Source organism: Pleurodeles waltl, chromosome 5 (genome assembly GCF_031143425.1).
Source record: "Pleurodeles waltl isolate 20211129_DDA chromosome 5, aPleWal1.hap1.20221129, whole genome shotgun sequence".
In the NCBI taxonomy this organism is placed as follows: Eukaryota; Metazoa; Chordata; class Amphibia; order Caudata; family Salamandridae; genus Pleurodeles; species Pleurodeles waltl.
This window is the reverse complement of record NC_090444.1, coordinates 1,695,983,254-1,695,998,224: the sequence shown is the minus strand read 5'-3', so window position 1 is coordinate 1,695,998,224 and position 14,971 is coordinate 1,695,983,254. Positions and strand designations below refer to the sequence as shown.

At 44.6% G+C, this 14,971-nt stretch overlaps 1 protein-coding gene across 1 annotated transcript in view; it reads right to left on the bottom strand.

The window, feature by feature from the left end:
* Positions 1-14,971, bottom strand: part of LOC138296682 (protein FAM228B-like) — a 144,433-nt gene that overhangs the window by 89,660 nt on the left and 39,802 nt on the right. Inside the window, exon 3 of the mRNA XM_069236033.1 lies at positions 9,774-9,894. Within this exon, the coding sequence (XP_069092134.1) occupies positions 9,774-9,894 (121 nt within the window). The remainder of the gene's footprint in view (positions 1-9,773; positions 9,895-14,971) is intronic.

Here is a 14,971-nt window from a genome sequence, read left to right as displayed (position 1 = left end):
CTATATGGTTAATATAAATTAATCTTATTTTACAATTAATAAAAATATACGCCATACAAAAAGAAAACATGCAAACTGACATTTTTGAGGCAACTCATGGCAACATTGTCAGGGCATGGGGCTATTCTTTAATGTTTCATTAAAAAAGAAATAAAGCATTCAATAAACATCACTCAATTCAGTGGTATAATCGTACATACTTAATTGAAACTTTGATACAATTTTTTATTTTTATTTTAAATCTTTATATTGTATTTTATGATCTTTGGTGTCTGATTTAAATCTTTTGATGCTCGACTCCGATCTTTGACTATACAGCCAAGCCACGCCACTGGCTCAGCGGTCCCCAGGGCTGTCAGGTCCTTTACCACTGCCCCTCCCCAGAAATCTAGTATCTTCTACACCAAGGGATATCAGGGTCACAGATGTCACAAATCATCCCACTCGACCACCCATGGAAAGGAGAGAGTCAGAGTCCTCATTCTGGACCAGCACGCCCGCACCCATACCCTGGCTCCTTGGAAAGGAAGCCAAATAGCAATAACAGGATTGCAGGCCAGCTGGTACACGGAAGAACTCAAAATGACCAAACAACACTGCAAGCAAGTAGAATGGAGGTGAAGAGTGAGCCAGGAAGAATCCGACAAAGACGTGTTCAAATCCACCTAGAGTCGCTACCACCAGCTAATCTGGGAAACCAAGAGAAAGGCCCTAGGCAAGCACATCAACAACAGCTCCAACAGCAGCAAAGAATTTTTCACAATCACCAAGAACTTCACCACAACTGAAGAAAAAACACCCCAACCCACGAACTGTGGAACAACCTTTGAGGCTTTTTCTGCAGCAAAATCACAGCCATAAATAACAATTTGGACCCACAACCTGACCCCATAGCAAAAAACACCCTGACCACCTGGGACATCCTCACCACAGAGGAAATCACAGCAATCATGAAGGCTATCCAATCAGGGGACCCAACAGACCTTTGCACCCCCAATCACATCTTCAACAAAGGTTCAATCCCCATTAGTAAAGCTCTCACCTCCATTCTCAATACCTCCATTGACACAGACACCGTCCTGGGCATTTAGAAGTATGCACCCATCAACAACCTCCTGAAAAAAAAAATCTCAACAGACCCAGCCAAGCTTGTAAACTACAGACAATCTCTCTCCTACCACACTTAGCAAAGTTCCTAGCAAAAGCCATCAAAAAGATGCTGCGCCAACCAGCAGAGCTATGCAATCAGGACTCAGACGGAATCACAGTACTGAGACAGCCCTTATCACAGCAACAGACAGAATCCAGATAATGCTCGACTGAGAAGAAACTGCAGCCATCATCCTACTCAATCTTTTTTGCAGCTCTCAACAGTCTCCCATCCACCATGGTCAGACAGCTCCACGAGAGAGGGATCCAAGGACCCACAATCGAAAGGATCTGTACCTTTCTCACCAGAAGAAACCAAACAGTCAACATGCCACCATGCTCCTCAGAAGCCCGGGACCTCATATACAAGGTCTCGTAGGGTTCCTCACTCAGCCCCATCCTCTTCAACAGCTACTTGACTCTGCTGGCTGATGGCATCCACACACACATCAACATACTGGCCTATGCTGATGACACACAACTGATACTGTCACTTTAAGGCAAAACATCCAACACAAGGAACAACTTCAACGCCTGCATTAAAGAAGTGGCCAAATGGATGAATGTACAGTGCCTCAAGATGAACACAGACAAAACCGGTCTTTGAAAAAGATGCCTTGACGTGGGCCGCCGCATGGTTGACTACAAACCTTGGACACACTCCCAGTCTACAACAAAATCCACTGCCTCATTATAGACAGCAAGCTGGATACATCTGCCCAGGTCAACGCCATCCCCATGACCTGCTTCCACACCTGAGAATCCTGAAAAAGATTTTCAAGTGGCTACCAAAACAACACCAGGAAAGTTGTCACCCAAGCCCTCATCACCAGCAGACTGAACTATTGGAACATCGTCTACGCAGGAAATCACCAACCAACTCACAAAAGATTCCAGACAGTACAGAATGCAGCAGGCAGACTGGTCTCCAGGCTGTCACGCCGGTCCAATGTCACCCCTGACACACACCTGAAAGAACTCCACCTGCTCCTGATACGTAAGCGCGCACAGTTCATGTTTCTCGTGCACACACAAAGCACTATACAACACCGGTCCAGCCTACATAAACAGCTGTGTGCAGTTCCACCAACCCTCGAGACACCTCTGCTCAGCCGGACTCTCAATACACATACGAAAGCAGATTATGAGGTTGTGCCTTTTCTTACATCGCTCCTAAAGCATGGCACGACCTCCCACAACACAATCTTCTCTTCTTGAATTCTGTAAGAAGTTGAAAACTTAGCTCTTCAGACAAGTCTTCTCGAGGCTGGCCACTCATCTGCAAAGCACCAGGATACACGCACATGCTATAGTGCGCTATCAAAATACTCATAACATGGTCATGGATGTAATGTTTTCTTTGCCCTTTGGGAATGATCTTTGCTGGCAGGCCTGAGACTTGCTCAACAAAGGCCTAGAGGTCAACAGGTAACAAAGCAGCATTTCCATACACGAGTCTCACAGAAGCAGGCAATGCTATCATACATAGACTGCCCTGAGGGCTCAGAGCCCTCCTTATAAGCCTAACAACCAAGGTCCATCTGTCCAAGTGCTGTCATAAGTTTCAATACCCAATGCCCGAAAAATAAATTTTAATTCATGATGAGAGAACTTTAAGCAAGTACAACTGAAAATAGGTTTTAATAGTACCTATGGCAATTTATTTTTAAAATCCCTTGCTTCATTTGTAACTGGAAATCCACAAAAAATAAAAGCCACCAGATCGATCAACAAGAAGAAAACAAGTTACTTACCTGTTACTACAGTCATCCAGTATTGGTATCTTTAATAAATTCACATGCTTGAATCATCCCTGTCGTCGAAGTGGGAGTCCCACAGTACTTGAAAAAGCAATAATTAACAAATATTTTTTTTTCCCCTATAGGCTATAATGGTAACACAAGTCACTCATATAGCCTATCTAAGTCCTTTTGTGAAAAGGACCCAAACCTGGCTGCTGGCCAATAAGGTACCAGCACCCTCTAGAACACTCTCCAGATAAGCTCTTTCCCTCAGATTTTCTAGCACAAGAGTGAAAAAAGATCATGACCTGAGAGGAAATGCGAGCTTCTAAGGGGAGGAGGGTGGGTCGCATGTGAATTTATGAAAGATACCAATACTGGATAACTGTAGTTACAGGTAAGTACTCATTTTCTTATCCAGTATTGGATCTTTCATAAATTCACATGCTTGAACCCAAATAGCCAGCAGTACTCTTAATAAACGTTATGCCCACAGTGGATGGAGGGTGTGAGCATAGAAATCCTCAAACATATTACCAAATAATCAGCTTATAAATTTTGTATTATACCTCAAACACCTATACACACCTCAAGTTAATATATATAACAGTATCTCACACCATATTGCATAGCAATTATAGACTATTGCATATAGAATAGTTTCTACATAATAAAGGAAAGGTCTCACCTTAGTGAAAGAGAGGACGTAAGACAGCTTGTCCAACTAGAGAGTCAGTTCTCTGCGACAACTCCAATTAGTAGTGCTGCGTAAAGGAGTGTGTAGTCTTCCATGTTGCAGCCTGACATTTTATCCAGAGAAATGCCCTGGAACAGAGCAGCCGATGTGAAGACTGCTCTCATGGAGTGCGCTCTAGGGCACTTAGTCAACGGTTTTCCTGCTTTGGTGTGGCAAAACTGAATTGTAGAAGCAATTCACCGGGCTATGGTGGCCTTAGTGACCCCTGCTCCTTGCCGTCCATGAGCATAAGATACCAACAGCTGATCTGTTTTCCTTATTTGTTTGGTACTTTGGAGGTAAAATTTGAGGCATCTCTTGATGTCCAAAGAATGCAGAGCCTTTTCAGCGATTGTAGCTGGATTTGGGGAAAAAGTTTGTAGTATCACGGGCTCATTCAGGTGAAATGATGATGCCACTTTAGAAATGTATCTGGGGTTAGTCCTGAGCAGAACAAAGTCATCCGAAAAAAACAGAAAAGGTTCCTTAGTAGTAAAAGCCTGTATATCGTTGACTCTCCTGGTGGAAGTAAGAGCAAGCAGAGTTGCCACTTTCCATGTGATGTACTTAGTTCAGCTCTGTGAATAGGTTCGAACGGAGCTTTCATTAGCTGGGTCAGGACTACATTCAGATGCCACTCTGGCGGAGGTGGATGCACCGGAGGGAAAGTGCGGAAGAGGCCTTTCATGAACTGTTTAATAATCCTGGATGAGCCGAGTGAGGGCATATCAGCAGAGCATCTATAGGAGGCTATAGCTGCCAAATGAACCTTAACCGATGTATGGCATAGACCGGCCTATGAGAGGGTGAGAAGGTACAAGAGAATTTGTTCCGGCTTAATCTGTAAAGGATGGAACTTGTTCTGAGAGCACCAAACACAAAATCTCTACCAGTTGAGCTTGTACGTCTTATTTGTACTGTCCGCTTGTGCCCTAGATAAAATCCATCTGCATTCCTGATCAATGTTCATACCCTGGAACTCTCAGAACTCAGGAGCCAAGTGTGCAATTGAAGAGATGTTGGATCGGGATGAAGAATCTGACCCTGATTCTTCGTGAGAAGGTCGTGGTTGCAGGGAAGGTGCATAGGATTGGCCACGGACCGGAGTAGAAGCTCTGTGTACCAATACTGCCTGGCCCACCTGGGCGCTATGAGAATTAACCTGCAGCACTCCGACTTCATCTTCCTGAGGAGCCAGGGGATCAAAGGGATGGGGGGAAAACGTAGGCAAAGATCCAGGACCATCTCATCAAAATAGCATTTCCCCACGACCCTGGGAGTGGGTATCGACTGGCATAGAATTGGCATTTGGCATTCTGATTGGTGGCAAACAAGTCTAGGATCGGTTGTCCCCAGCGTTGGAAGACGCCGTCGAGTACCTTCTTGTTGAGTTCCCACTCGTGGCAGTTGTCGTCCGTCCTGCTGAGAGAATCCGCCAGGACGTTGTTGACACCTGGCAGGTGCTTCACCCTGAGGCGAATATTGTACAGTGTGAGCCAGTCCCAAAGAGATTGAGCTTCCCTTGATGACCCTGCAATGGGTGGAAGAAAAGCCTTGAGCGGGAGGTGGATCGCCTTTAATTCCAACAGATTTATGTCCATTGCTTTCTGCGCATCTGACCATCTTCCCTGAATGCGCATGTCTTGTAAATGGCCTCCGAGCCTTCCAAGGAAGAGTCTGTTGTGATGATAAAATCTGCTATTGGCGTTAGAAAAGTAAGCCCTTGGGAGAGATGGTTGGTCTGAGACCACCATCGCAAAGCCTGCAGAATTCTTGGTGTAACACTTATTAAGTCGTCAACGGATCCTTGCGACTGGGTCCATTGGAGCTGTAACTCCTCTTGTAAAGGTCTCATTCTCAATCTTGCTAGACGAACTAGGACCATGGCTGAGAAAATCATGCCCAGAAGCAACTTGAACAGTTGTACTGAAACAATTTTTTTGGGGGAAATACTGACAGCCAAGTTGGTTAGCTTTTGCTGCTGTGCCGGGGTGAGGTATACCTTGTTTTTGATGGTGTCTAGTTCTGCACCCAAGAAGACTATCCTGCGTGAGGGAAGGATGACTGACTTCTGTAGGTTTACTGTTAGCCCCAAACTGCGAAATAATTTCAGGCAGGCGTTTGTAGCCCTGAATGCTAGTAGTGAAGAAGGAGCTTTTATGAGCCAGTCGTCCAGGTATGGAAACACCTGAAAACCCCTGTTGCGGAGAAAACCTGCGAATGGGGCAAGACATTTCGTGAAAATTTGTGGAGCAGACTTCAGACCGAATGGGAGAACTTTGAATTGATAATGGGCCCCGGGCACAGTACAGCAGAGATACTTGGAATGTTTTTGATGTATTGGTATGGGGAAATAAGCATCCTGGAGATCCACTGTTGTCATAAAATCTCCATGATTGAGAAGGTGTAGGATATCCGACAGTGTGATCATCCGAAAGGATTGTTTCCGAAGGAACCTGTTGAGCTTCCTGAGATCTAGTATCGGTCTCCCTTCCCCTGACTTCTTCTTTATCAGAAAGAACCGGGAATAGAACCCAAGACCTATTTGCTGAACCGGAACCTCTTCTATCGCTCCCTTGGCGAGCATCAGGAACACTTCTGCTGAAGCAGGCGAAGATGGAACGGTTTGGATGTTCCTGGTGGATGGTGCAGTGGTTTTTGTATGAATTCCAAGGTATGACCTTGTGTCACTATATCCAGCACCCATTTGTCTGATGTTATGTGTTTCCACTCCTGGATGTAATTGGAGATGTTCCCTCCCACTTGTTGAGTCTGTAAATATTGGGGGAAAATAGCCGGTGCCTTGTGATGATCATTGTTTTCTAGGTTGATCCCGGATTTTGGAACCCTGTCTTCTCATTCCTCCCTGTCTGGCGTATGAGGCAGTGGATGGGTGTCTATACTGCTGCTGATAGGATGGTCTATATTGGGGCTGCTGATACTACCTGTGAAAGGAACCTCGAAATGAGGAAAATCCCCTTCCTCTTGCACCCGGAAAGGGCTGTTTCCAGTACTGCAAGGTACCTAGGGATTTAGCAGTATCAGTGTCAGCCTTGATGACCTGCAATGCGTCATCTACATGCTTGCCGAAGAGAGATTCTCCGTCGTAAGGCATGTCAAGAATTCTGGACTGCACTTCCGGTCTGAAAGATGTGGCTTTGAGCCAACCCTGTAGGCGAATACCTTGGCACCAGCCAGCTGATGAAAACCAGTGGAGGCTATATCTAGAGCGCAGTCAATTATCTCTTCAGACGTATGCTCACCTTCTTGGAGGACCTTCCGTGCCTCTGCTTGTTTGCTTGCTTTCCGGGATGAGGTCTATTAAAGCCTGCATATCAGACCACATTTGTCAATCATAACAACCCAAGATCGCTAAGGAATTTGCTGCCCGAACAGTAATTGCTGACATGGGCGGGAACCTTTTGCCCATGTTATCTAATCTCCTTCCTTCTCTATCTGGAGGAGTAGAGATAGGCGTCGACGGGTTCTTAGAACGCCTTTGAGCCGCTTGAGAGATGACAGAGTCCGGCTTTGGGTGACCAGTTAGACCTGCCGGAGAGTCCAGAGTTGCCTTATATTTTTTGTCAAGCTTTTGTGGCACTGGTGGAACTGTTGCCGGGTTGCGCATGATCTTGATACCCTCGCTCCATATAAAGTCAATAATAGGGATGGCCCTTACAGACTTCCTTGTTTGTTCTTTAAAATCATGGAGGAAGCATGCAGACTGCGAGACAGATGTTGGCAGGTGGAGCGTGCGGCCGCCCTATCCATTAAATTGTGAAAAACACCTATATCCTCCGGGGGAGGATCTGAAGGGCGAGTAGGCGGTGGAGAAGGAGTGGGGGCTAAGTAGTCATCCCATTCCTCAGTAGGATGCTGTGGCGTCAATATCTCCCCTTCTTCCTCCTCTTCCCCTGATGTCGAAACTTCATCTCCGGGGGGAGCAGCTAACACGGAATGAGGAGTCATCCTAGGAGTAGATGGAGGTGGAGGTACGCTCCTTGGTGTAACAGAAGTTGGCGGGGTGGTTGCTCTTCTGTAACTGGGAACCTCCTCCTATAATCCTGCAACATTGACTGTAAGTCCTGGATCAAGGAGGCAGGCATCTGGACAGAGTCTCTTGGTTGAGGCGGTGGTTGATAATAGCGCCCTTGATGAGAGTAATAAGGTTGATATTGATCATCCTCATCCTGGTATTTGACATGCAACTGGGATGGGCTGTGCGCATCTCCAAATGGACCCTCATCCGATTCCTCCCAGTCCAGCAAATGAAAATAGGTAATAAGGTTGACACCTTACTTGGTGAAGTATCTGTAGGATAGATCGCCGATCTGGGCAATGAAGTGATCTTAACCATGGCTCGAAGATCAGGAGACCCAGAAGATGTAGGCATGGCCTCCATCTGGCTCATGGGCACCATTGGCATCGTCGATGGTGTCAACGACGATAGTCTCGTCGACGGCACTGTCATAACAGATGATCCTTCCATCAACGACAGTCTAGTCGGCGATGGTGTCGACGACAATGGTCTCGTTGACGACAGCCTCATTGTCGGTGATACAGCCGATGGAGCTCTCGTCGGTGATGTTGCAGTCGACGGGACTTTCGTAGACGATGTCATCAACGACAACGTTCTCGTCGACGTTGTCAGCGACGCAATTTTTTCTGGAATCTTCGTCGACTGAGGTTTAATAGAAGAAATAGGAGCCTTTAACACCGACGTTAGGGTAGTCGTCGCGGACGATGGTCTCGTCGACGAGGTGGAGACGGTAGATGTGAACACCATCGTCGCCGTCGTCAACGACTTAATTTTGATGGATACCTTTCTAGAGGTAGGACTCTCAGAGGAAGGAGAACGGTGGGACGACTCCTTCTTTTGACGAGGAGAGGATGGCTCAGAAGAAATTGAGCCCTGTAAGCCTTTTGCACCTTCTCTATGATGCAATTTCTGCCTTTTTCTGGATCTTTCCACCTGGCCCAGGTCCTCAGATTTGGACCTTTTGTGTGGCCTTTCTGACCCACTCTCCTCACCTGAAGTACAGGATTTTGCCTGTGACCATGTCATAAGTCTACCCTCACGGTCTCGGAGGGTCTTTGTAGAGAAAGTACGGCATTTCTTGCAGTCCTTCACCTGGTGTTGTGGGTAGAGGCAGTATAAGCAGTCTTTATGTGGATCATCCACATGGAGCCTTTTCTTGCCACAGGTCTTGCAAGGGCGGTAAAGGCCTTTTCTAGAAGAATCTGACATCCTTAGAGTTTTCTTGAGAGAAAAAATACTTCTGAAGAAGCAGAAAACTGAGCAGAGCTCAGGGAGACTCCCTTCACACGACGTGCGGTAGAAAATCTGAGGGAAAGAGCTTATCTGGAGACTGTTCTAGAGGGTGCTGGTACCTGATTGGCCACCAGCCAGGTTTGGGTCCTTTTCACAAAAGGACTTAGATAGGCTATATGAGTGACTTGTGCTACCATTATGGCCTATAGGAAAACATTTTTATTTGTGAATTATTGCTTTTTCATGTACCGTGGGACTCCCACTTCGACGACGGGGATGATTCAAGAACGTGAAGTTATGAAAGATCCAATACTGGATAACAGCAAAGCTCCAGTTTGTTGTACACAGATGTCGATGTCACTTATAGGGGTGTACTTCTAGAGCACGGTGGGTAGAAATCTGGGGAGAGTTCTGTTAGTTTGTTATTCATCATTTAGAGTGGTGCTTTTTTTTCCTAGTGCAACATTTTAAAGTTTCTTAAAGGGGTAGGGGTTTTGAAGCTGAACTCTCACTCAAGAGATAGTCACTGGTATAAATACAGGGAACGTAGTATCTATCACGCCCATGTTTAATGAATTAATAATTGCATACACTTTCATTTTGGACTGTGCCGTATCACTAGTTTTACATCGCTTTAAATGTGAACCCTAATAATACTTATATGCATCTTTGAAAATAGCCTGCAAGTGGAACTGGTGATTCTGAGAGCATTTTTCTCTTTAACCCCCATCTCTCTATCCAGAATCAATAATGAAGACATTTATTTTATATATATAGTAATGACAAATTATTAAATATTAGAATTCATATTTTATAGAAACTTTTTACATCACGCACAATATTTACAATGAAATACGTATACTTGTATACATACACAAGACTCTTTGGGAACAGGAAGCAGGTCTGTCAAGATATTGCCTGCTTGGCCTTCTTTGCAATGCAGAGTAATCAACCCTTCGCCAGCACCTTGATGGGACTTGGAGGATATGGCAGAGCTGGAAGTTACAGGAAAAAAATGTAATCAGCTAGGAATTCATCATATTGTCTATTTTAAAGGTTGTAATTAGAAATATTTTGTTTAATAAACTTTGATATTTTGGTAGAATGCACTGAAACTTATGTTACTCCCCAAAACATAATATAAGCCCTGTATAACATGCCAAATGAATCCAGTGGTGCATAGCACATTCCAATAACAATACTTACCAAACAGGTGACATGGCCTCTTTTTCCCTATTATTTGTCAATGCTATGCGACTTATCAGGCACTTCTTGCACCCATCACCCCCCCCCACTTCCAGTCAAGCCTGTCATTATACAGTTCCATCTGTAGTTCAATTAAGACAGCGTGTCCACCTCTTCATGTCCTCCATCCCTGCATATCCTTACCAAGTTACTCCATTCCTCAGATCAGATATTGCACTGAGCTGCCAACAAACACATTTACTAAATAATGCCTGGACCTTTACAGGCTGCTTTTAAATGTCTAAATAAATTCAAGAAAGGACCGAAACCACTTAATTAGTGCACATGATCATGGCGACTCCATGGGCAATCATTTATATCATTCGATGGGCTAGCTCGGAGAGTGCGCTGCAGCCTGAATGCAAAGGTTAGATCTGCTTTGAACAATGCACACTGAAGACCCTACTTTCGCTGCACTATTCAAAGACGTGCAAGTCCAAATAAAAAATCCAGAATGCGTCCTGAAAATCAAAGGGCAAATACTAAAATGTGCTCTTTTCTGTGGCCGCCAGACCTGGTTGCAAGAACCCCAATATTCTTCTTCTCCTAGTGCTACTGAACCTTTACCAAGTTAGATTTCTTTGGCCAATGTTATATGTATATTTTTAAATAACTCTAGCTCCTTTACACTAGTGTATATCTTATGTTCAATCCCCTCTGAAAAGCCTGAAACTCGAAAATGAACTTCTTCCAACATGGGGAAACTCCTGCAATGCTTCAGACAGCTCCTGCGACGCTTCAGACAGCTCCTGCGACGCTTCAGACAGCTCCTGCGACGCTTCAGACAGCTCCTGCGACGCTTCAGACAGCTCCTGCGACGCTTCAGACAGCTCCTGCGACGCTTCAGACAGCTCCTGCGACGCTTCAGACAGCTCCTGCGACGCTTCAGACAGCTCCTGCAATGCTTCAGACAGCTCCTGCAATGCTTCAGACAGCTCCTGCAAACAGCTCCTGCGATGCTTCAGACAGCTCCTGCGATGCTTCAGACCGCTCCTGCTCTTGCAATGCTTCAGACAGCTTCCGAATAGGTGTGTGTGGGACAGCCCTGTGTCTGTCGCCCATTGTCTCTTCAACAGCTACACAGCCACTTGCTGCAAGACACGCTGGTATGTACTTCGCTCCTCCCCACTCCTCTCCAGTTTCTCCACTCCTGCAGTGCTCGTCTCGGATTTCCTGTCCTAGTGCCTCTTCAGGAACGCCTACCTCCACCTACCGTATTTTCATGAGCAAAACATAATCTTTGCCATTACTTAAAATATTCACAATCGAATTGACAGTGTGCTCTGCTTTTCCTTTCCATATATCAATTTCTTCTCTGGGCTTCTACCCAGGTATCTGATAGGCATCTCTGCCAGTATCCTCATACATCGGCTGTACATGGTTTACTTCAGCCCAAAGGAAATCATGTTTTTTTGTCACCTTGAATTGTTTATTATAGAGAAGTCGGGTGCATCCGTCATGCTTTTTAAAAAATAAAATTCCAGCTGTTATTGGTAGAAAAAGAGAGCTCCCACAATGGAAGCTTCTTTGAATATTTTTGTAGCTATGATCCTTAATCCCAGGAACTAATTTCCCATCCAGTAGGCGTGGGCAGAGAACAGTGGTAGCTCCTCACCTAGGACCAAACAGTCTACACTATAGAAATGGAGCAGTCCAGTCAGCACCCTGCGGTCGTGTTGGCAAATACTCTAACAAATGTCCAGGTGAGTACTAAGGGCTGACCAGAGTCTAGCCTGGGTGTTATGTCCTAATGTAAATTCATACATAACCCTCTTGGCTATTACTAACACAACTATTTAAAACACTCGGAAGCCATGCTGCCAACTGTAGTTAAAACAAGCTGCATAATAGATTCCTTATACTACTTGGCCCACTTGCAGTCACATAAGTCTGAACTGCCAAGAAATGTCTATCACCCTGTATTGTCCTAGTCCACAGCAACAAACCACCCATCCTCAACTGAACGGGCATGGAATAACTGAGGAGATCTGCCACACACCGCCTCCCATTAGAGAACTCTTGGTCCACTACTGCAAGCGCCAAGTAACTACATACTATGATCGCTTCTTGACATCTTACAGGGACTATTACATAAGGGATGATTTAAACCAAGTCCATTGCAGCAGTTCCTTCTCACTTCCCCCTCCATCCTATGCCTGCTAAGGACCATAAACATAAAAACAAAATCTCAGGATGGACAACCCTATGCACTGACCAGCTTAGTGGTATGCAATCATAAATGCCATTAAAAAAAAAAAAAAAAAAAAAAAAACCTACAGAGCTGATCAAAACTGCCAGCTTGCTTAAAAACAAACTGTGCACAGATCTCTCACACTTCTTCATCCTTCACACTGCTAAGCGCTGCGTCCCATAACACAATCGCACAAGACAGAGGAACACTTCTAACATAGGTTCAAAACAGAGACATCTTCCCAATTATGCCATACCATACCATACCATACACAATGTAACATGCTACCCATTTAGGCAAGCACTCTGGCGCCTCACTTAGTGGTAGTAAGCACTATATAAATGTTATAATACAATGTGACGTCACTATTTTCATAGAACAAATTTGTGGTCCGAAGCAGGCCTTTCCAGAGACTCCACATTGTGAAGGACCATAATAATTTGCTAAAAAAGAACATTTGATTCCTTATTGTTTGCAATGCTGTAGCGATTCAAATTGCAGCACAATTTGCTAAATCACATTGGCTTTCTTCTTACTTTTGTTCAAGTGTTTACACAGGCAATAGGTTATTGACAGCTGCACTGTCAAGCAATACCTATAAATATACTGCCACATGAATTTCTCCTTTGGGTTTAGCGCCTTCAGATTTTCTGAATGCCAGTCTGTTCAATTTGCCATATAGGGGAGATCAATATTGTATCGAATTTCTTAACATATTACTATGGAAAATAAATGGAAAGAAGCTTGACTGTAGAAGAGGATAATCATATTAGTACGTAAGAAAAATATATCCCCACAATATCACACAAAAGAGCCCAACAATTCAGTACAGGGGGAAATGGTGGCTTTGATATCAATTGAGAAGAACACTGACAACTCCTAAAATGGTAGCTATGAATGGCGCCATCTATTCTCATACTCTACAACACCTCATGCATAGGTGCGGTGAAGTTCACACCACCATGTTCGGAGCAGGCCGTTGGCCTTTATGGGTGGTGATGGGCGAGGTGAATGAGGTTCAAATCCAAAAAGCGGTCTAGAATCCAGTGCAAATTGGAATGCTTTGAAGTCTCATCTGGTGTATGAAGCGAAATATTAATGTTGCAATACACTATAAGATATCTCATCTAAACTGAATACCCAAACCACCAAAGCTACAGGACTATTTAATACATCTAATGGAAGAAAATCATATTTCTTTTCATTCTTACATATCCTAATTACATTTAATCAATTCTATACATAAGTTTTAACAGGTTGGTAAGACAAAATATTATCAGCATTAGCTGAGACTTGTTTTTCTTCTCCAAAGGCAGTACCAATACCTCGGACATCAGAAGATAACAAAAATTATAAAGAATAGATTCCAAGGTACAAACAAAAGGATGCAAGGATTTCTGCAAAATTCTTTGATATTAATTAGGAAATCTCTGAAACCTTTGCATTTTCTGAAGCAAACAGCAAGTCTGTCTGTTTGGTCTGGACTACTGTTCCGGATAGGCAGGGGTGTAATGGGAAGGGTATACCCAGCCCCCATGCTGACTGCACCACTGGATTCAAGCTAGCCTGGCTGATGGAGGGTGATACCCTGCAACAGGTCCCAGGATGCTTGTTTCTGGTCCAGGGAGGACCTGGCTTGGCAGTTTGGACTGGACTGTTCCCATGGGGAACAGGGTCAAGACTGATTTGCATATGGCTGGGTCCAAACTGGGGTGGTATGGTAGGCAAACATACGATAGATTAAACCCAGATCTTTGTGACTGGGGGGTGAATGTATGCATTGTTCAGCATTCCGTCCATCAGCTGTTCTTTTTGGCAGGGGCGTAGCTTAGTCAGTGAGATTGGGGGGTTGTGAATCCCACATTTCACAACTAAAGAACACAGTAGCCTGTAGGGTGGAGGGGTGAGATAACCAAGGTTTGGGATCGACTGTTTCCATTCCATGAGGTACAGGGTCAGTACTGATTTGCATTAGATGAGCGCTGTCTAAATTAGCACAGTGGGTGTAAAAGGATGGATTGGAATGCTACCCCTAGCGACTGCTACTAGTTAGACTATTTGCAAGCATTCATCTCAACACGTTTTGGGTGTTTGATTGCCAGCAGTACGTCTGGAAAATTGAGAGTGGTGCAGTTTTCCATGCCTACTATTGCCAATGTTTGTCAATTCCAAAAATTGTAAACTTGTACCCATTCAAGGATTTCTTGTATGGATGCTGATTTACTACTATTTAGGTCTTAGCTAGACAGCGCTTGCACTGTCTCTTCAAGACATGTTGTATATAATTTGTGCGCTTCAGCCCGCCCATAGGCTTCCCATTTGCTAGATCTATTATCACTCCCATATTCTTTCTCCCCATTTGTCTATGGCATGCATTTGTCATGCCTCTTGTTGTGTTTAGTCATCCCCTAGAGCAGTGACCAAGTACCATAGCCATCCACTGGTCACCATTTTAGCATCTGTTGCAGGGACTACTTTTTTCTTTCTTGAAAAGCAATCCATGTGATTGGTCCCGTTTTCTCTCCCTTTAAGCTCCACTCCCTCGCTGTAATCAGGCCTGTAAATCTTGTTCTTATCTCGTCACATTTGCTGTGCATTCAAAGACCGAGTTCAAATGTCAGACCCTGTTTTCCGGA